The 6,581-nt window shown below is 32.2% G+C and overlaps 1 protein-coding gene across 1 annotated transcript; it reads right to left on the reverse strand.

The window, feature by feature from the left end:
- Positions 1-1,359: 1,359 nt before the first annotated feature.
- On the reverse strand, positions 1,360-2,296 carry LOC104095436 (RING-H2 finger protein ATL78-like). The gene has a single exon (XM_009601579.4). The coding sequence runs from the start codon at positions 2,233-2,235 to the stop codon at positions 1,528-1,530; it is 708 nt and encodes a 235-aa protein (XP_009599874.3). The 5' UTR covers positions 2,236-2,296; the 3' UTR covers positions 1,360-1,527.
- Positions 2,297-6,581: the final 4,285 nt, after the last annotated feature.

Consider the following 6,581-nt stretch of genomic DNA (forward strand, 5'->3'; position numbering starts at 1 on the left):
TGGGTATTGAATTTAAGAAAAAAATAAAATACATCTGAAACTTATGGTTTTAAATACGCATGATTTTTCTGTGATTATAAAAGAATATATCATTAAAAGTAAAATAAAATAGTTTAAAGTTAAATTATTTTCAATATAAAAAGTATCATTATTTTTGGAACAAACTAAAATAAAATACATATAAAATGGAAAAAAGTGAATACTTTTGATAGAACCTTAAGCTCCACCAAACTTTATAGAGAACCTGATTCTCTATCAGTTCCTACAGAATACATATAATAAGAGATAAGTAAATGACACAACAGAGTTTTACGTGAAAAACTCCCCGCTCACGGGATTAAAAACCATGACCTACACTCGTAGGATTTGAACTTCACTAACCGAGCAACTTTTAGATTACAACCTATTGTAACCTAGGAATTAAACTCTTAATCTCTCACTCGCTTGTAATAACTCTATTACAAACCTCTTTGTAATAACTTTATTACAAAGTTCACAACTCTGACTAACTCTAGCCAAGACTCAAACACAAGGTTTATGGTTTTACAAATGGTTTTCTACACAATGCTTCTAGCTAAGCTAAGTAGGAATTACAAGTAAATCACTCTAACAAAGGTGCTAACAAACTAAGGACAAATAATAAGACAATGCTGGAAACTGGTCCTTCGTTATGTTGTTCTTTGTTCTTGAAACATGGAAGTCACTTGCAAGATGGCAACACACTTGAAAGGAAACTTGATTAATTCTCGGATGTGCAAGTATGTATTTTCTTCATTGCTTCATGTTAATAATATCCAAAAGTGATGTCACTTGGATGAGCAAACAAATATCCGGTACAAGGCATTCCCCATAAAGTGGTTGTTGTAGTGTTCACATTGTTGTGTGTGTGCAGAGGAACAATTGCAGCGACTTTACAGCTGTGAGCAATTGACTAGTACAATTAGCAAGGGAACTGATGCCCATCTGTTCACTTTGACTCTGATTGTTGGAACTTGTGCCCGATTTGAGACTTGTTGTTCTTGAATATTTTGAGGATGTGTAACAAGTTCCCCGTCTGGTTCTTTATCATTAAGTTTGTTATATCATCAAAACATAATATGTCACTAACTTTCTTTCTGATTTTTATACTATAAGGGGATAGGCAGTTAATTAAGATACATAGCAAATATACAACTCTGTCAGATTTCAATAATCCCTTCATTCTTAATGAATTTCCACATATCTTCATTCCTCATCCAGGAATACTTTAAAAGTTAAACTCCTACTTGTTAAATTTTATTCTCCTGATTTCCCTTTAAATATGTGTCCCAAATAAATAAAATATTGTACACAGTTGTTTTCTGACAGGAAGAAAAGAGCTTTACTAAAGGAATTCCATTTATATACAATTGATGATACAATTTGCAAGGCTAACGAATCCCTTAGAAAACTACAAAGGGCATTGGCCCTTTTGCTATCTAGCTAATTTTCCTTAAAATGAATTGAAAAAAAAAAGAAGAAGAAACGAGTAGGCTGCTATTTTTCTACCTAAATTTGATTGTTAGATGTAACACCTTCACGTTGGAGAGGTTCAATCCTTATAATAATTTCTTGGACTGGTACTGCTGATGAGGTATTGCTAACTATCTGAGGGTTAACAATTGACCTTGTAGTAGAAGAAGAACTACCACCATTAACAATTTTTTGACAAGTTTCAATTAGGCAATGCCTACAAGTAGGGCAAGAAGAGTGTGAATTTAGCCATTTATCGATACATCGGACGTGGAAACCATGGCTGCACTTAGGCAAAACCCTAACTTTCTCTCCAGCAACAAATTCAGATAAGCAAATGACACACTCGGAGTCAAGCCCCGGATGTTTCAACTCAGTAGTGTAAGTTATAATTGGGAACATTTTCAGGGCTTTTTTTCTGATCCCGTTATTTGGTAGCTTTGTTGCTGAAGCGTTTGTATAGTTTGAGGATGAGTCTGACGCTGATACTACGCTACTGCATCTTAATGCACACCTTATAATTGAATTCAAGCCAAGTGAACAAATTAAAGCACATAAAAGTACTGATAGTACCATAACAACATGTGCATCAAATGTATTGCTTTCCCCTTGTGGTAGATGAGTTGGTGCCATGGTGTTAATATCTTGGTGGTATTGTTGGGTGACTGGTAGAAGTAGTACTCTTCTTGAGTAGTGGAAGTTTTCCATGAATTCTTGAATGAATAAAGTGGAAGTAGTTGCCATGGAAATTTGTTGTTGAGAGTGTTTTCTGTGTGTGTTTTTCTTTGAATTGTTCCTTTGTTTGTTGGGGTTGAATGAATGTTGTTGGCAGTTGCTTAGGACAAATTTATAGGGCAGAAAATGTAAAGTGTGGGTCGACTTTTTGGGTATTAATAATGAAAAAATTATTGAGCCATGTTTTTAATTAACTAGCTTTCCTCCTAAGCACTACAAACACAGGCCAATGGTTTTTATTAGAGGTGTACATAGGTCGGGTTGGTTCGAAATTTTCAATTATCAAATCAAACCAATGGTATCGGGTTTTTAAATTTATAAACAAAACAAAACCAACAAAGTCGGGTTTTTCAATCTCGATTTTTCTCGGATTTTTTCGGGTTTTCGGGTTTTTTTCCCCGGTAAAGTCTTCATAACATAAATTATGTAACTTGTGCTCCAAATATTTCTTAAGTCCTAGTAAAATACAACTATATAATGTATTTTCCAAGAAACTAACACAATAATATGAGCTAAGTCATACCATTATACTAAAATATTCAATAACAAAGATAAAATAATAAAATTACATAAAACATATATTGATAATTAATAAGCCAAAATAAAAATTAACATAATCTAAAAATACTATATAGGTCATGCTAAAATAAGTATAGCTAATAAGTACTAATATTAATTACATAATAACTAAGCACTAAAGAAAAAGATAAACTAAGTATGCATTTTCATTATAAACCAATGTAAAACTAAAATAATTATCCAACACTATCGGCATTCCTAGTATTGAATTGAATTTCTTTTGTTAGCATTAGTATTGATTTGAACTTTGTTTGAGTTACTACATTTATGAGCTTTAAAATTTATTTACCATTCAAGAATATTAAGTCTAAACTTGAAATAATACGTTAAAAGAAAAAACTGTGAAAAAGTTTAAGAAATATTTATAAATTATATTACAATAAATATTTATATGTATAAAATATTTTAAAAAATTATATAAATGTACTATCGGGTTGGTTTGGTTTCGGTTTGACTTTTTTTAGTTAAAACTAAATCAAACCAAACCACATAAGATTTTTTTTTCTGATTTGACTCGAATTATCGATTTTCATTTACACCCCTAGTTTTTATAAAAGGAGCGGTGGAGCCCGTTAACTTTTTAGGAGTGTTACGTTTTTTTTTGTAAGGTGACAAAGTTATAACAAGGATAAAAGCAAATTTGAACGTCTAAGTTGGAACTAGATCGTACTTTTTCTTGTTCCATTATGTGATAAAATTTCTATTTCAAGAGCTAAATTGATGGTAGTATTATTTGTATTGCTGTTATTATTACTTACAACTTCCCACTAATTTTGAAACCTTTTGCAAAAAGTAAATTTCGAGAAAATATGAAAATAAATTTCGAACCCTAAAACTTTCATTTATAAAGTCTCTTGCTCAACCAACTCGACTGGCCGGAAGGCTAAAGTTTTTGATTAATATTGTATGCTAATAATTTTTGCCTTCCCAATTTGGATACTCCACTAAGAATGTGTAAGCCTAATGGGCTATCTACTCAAGATGGGGCCAGGCCACCTTCAACGTAGAGTACGCCGCCACCTGGATATTATAGTGAACCGTATCTCCAAAACAAAAACAAATGCTCGTTTGGACCCATACATATACAGCCTAAGAAGGGAGCAGGAAGCTTCTTGAATTTCCCCATGACATTTAAAATGCAAAATATTTCATCTCACTTTAGTATTTTATTCTTGAATAGCTTTTGATTAATTAATATACTAATGTAGAGGGATGGTTCGACACGAAGAGTTAGAATTTCAATTTTATGGGTCTGAATTTTAAAAGGATGATTTCATATATTAATAATTGAGTTGTAAATTTAATATATATATATATATATATATTTAATGAATTTCTTAAACACAATATATTGTTTGAGCAAAAACTACTAGATTAGACCGAATCGTATATTGTATGAACAGAGGCGGAATCAAAATTTTAAGTTTATGTGCTCGTGATTCTAATCGTTTTAAGTTACTGAGTTCTAAATTAATAATTTATACATATTTAAAAAATTTTTTAAGACAAATACAGAGTTCGAACTAAAATTACTGGGTTCAGACGAATCCGCTCCCGACGGCCGACACTCTAACTTCGCTCCTGGGCATGAAAGGGGGTGGGGGAGGGGAGCTTCTACCTCCGTCTTTGTGGGGGTGTGGAGGAATTAATACTAATCCACCGAAATTTATTTAATTAAGGAAATATAAAAAAGAGGTAGCGATTTGTGTATAACTTTGTATGACAATTGTTTTTTTGGTATTTGGGGAAGGGGGTTTCTGAAGGTCCGACTAATGTGTGTGGTGAAGTGTCCTTTCTAATTCCACTTAATTTCACCTTTTTTTTAAAATTTGAAAACCGACTTTATAGCGGGGATTACTTACTGTTATCTATTACTATTAACAACCAACCATTATCAGTAAGTACTCTAAAATATTTGAGAGGATATGAAGTCTTACTTTTGGTCTTTGGAGGATAAAGAGCCTTCCAAACAAACAAAGAAGGGAATCCCATCGATTTTTATGCTTGTTTTTGTTTATATTTATGAGATAGCTATTAGCTCTAATTTCTTTTTAATTAGGAACATTTCTGTTGTACTATATTTTCTTATAACTATAATTTTTTTGCAGCAGACTGTACGAATATACTGAGAGATCGCAATTAATAGCTAGTCAAAATGTTTAGACCAATCAATAAATGTAAGCTATTCTAATTTTTAGACTAAAGAGATATACTGTACTTGTTAACTATTAGGAGATTGTACTTTGCCACTCCTTAGAAAAGAAATCAACAAATGGAGAGGACATTAATTCTGACAAAGTTTGGTGATTCTCTCCATCAAAAACTAGTAACCAATGAAACAGGAAAAGCAAGGAGATAGAGCTTGTCATCATTTATTTCATGCCGATTGAACTAATTATTAATAGGAAAAGTGGTACCTAATTGTTGTGAAAAAAGTATCATTTTGAGTAAAATCGTAAACTTGTAAACAATTTAATATGGCTACCTTTTGCTAGGTGTCCTTAGCTTTTTTACTTTTCAGAACTTTAATTTAGCTGATTTCCAAATCAATTCTAGATTCCTAGTACATGACCATATCTCAGTTAGTCAATTAACTAGTGCCTGTTGTTTGAGAATCTGTCAAAGATAAGCAAATATCAATCAATTATTCGTTTGTTTCATAATTAAATTAAATTGATGGATGAATTAACCCCACATCAGTAACTTTTCGGATTATAAAGTTGTCCAATCTGATGGGAATAAGTCCATTAATTTTTAATCTAATTCAGATTATAATTAGCTGTTTTTTTCGAGCAAAACAGATATTTAAAAGAATGAACCTTCGATTTAACTGAACCCCAAAAGTTAATTCAAGATATGAGAATTATTCAATATCAATACCATATAAAGAGCCGATGTGGGAATTCAACCCTCCCCCGCATGCTCAAACATTTGGAGCTTGGATAATATAAGATGGAGTTCAAACATCAGTTAAATGATGAACTTGGATGCACCTGACTCTGATACAATATAAGAAAAATTGAGTTTGGGTCTAACTTAATCTCAACAGCTAGCTCAACAGACTATCGTATCCCTAAAGAGCCTATATGGGAACTCAACAAACAGGTCTCTAGAGTCATAGCAAATCCAAAAAGATTATAAATCCCCCCCCCCCCCCCCCCTTTTTTTTTTTCGCCAAGACGAGTCTAAGAATGTGTTTAAAAGAACCCATTCAACCAAAGATTTAATCGGCCTTTGGCATCCAAACAGAGACAATATATGAAACAAAGGATAAAATAAGAGAGGCTAGTTTTAGTACTGATAGCTATTTAATATGCCTAATTTAAGCTGATCTTCGGTAACAAAGCTAAAACCTAAAGGACCTATTAATTTCCTCGAACTTAATTAGAGTAAAGTAGAACTTCGAAAGTCAGGAAGCTAAGCAAAGAAGTAGTGGCAATCAACCATTTACACTTATTCAACTAGTTGATATTTGTTAATAAGAAAAGTAACAACCATATATTTGTAGAGATCAAGCTCAACCATAACTTCCATACCTCTCTAACTTACCTTTTCCTAGTGTACTTCCAGTTTCTGCTTGTCTTCTAGTTCTACAACTTGTTTTTTTTCTAAGTAATCCCTTCGATTCCTCGTACAACCAAATCTTAGAGTTTTAGCTACTTTCCATTGGTTGAGACTCTAGCTAGGTACGTAGACTATTCTAATATAGGATCACGTATTTGCTTCTTTATTGTTTGTATTGATTTTACTCAAGTGGCTAGCTAGTAATAAATTTG

Source organism: Nicotiana tomentosiformis, chromosome 5, assembly GCF_000390325.3.
Source record: "Nicotiana tomentosiformis chromosome 5, ASM39032v3, whole genome shotgun sequence".
NCBI lineage: Eukaryota > Viridiplantae > Streptophyta > Magnoliopsida > Solanales > Solanaceae > Nicotiana > Nicotiana tomentosiformis.

Excerpts from the sequence above, each read along its gene's own strand:
- LOC104095436 (XM_009601579.4), bottom strand. The coding sequence starts at position 2,235 with ATGGCAACTACTTCCACTTTATTCATTCAAGAATTCATGGAAAACTTC.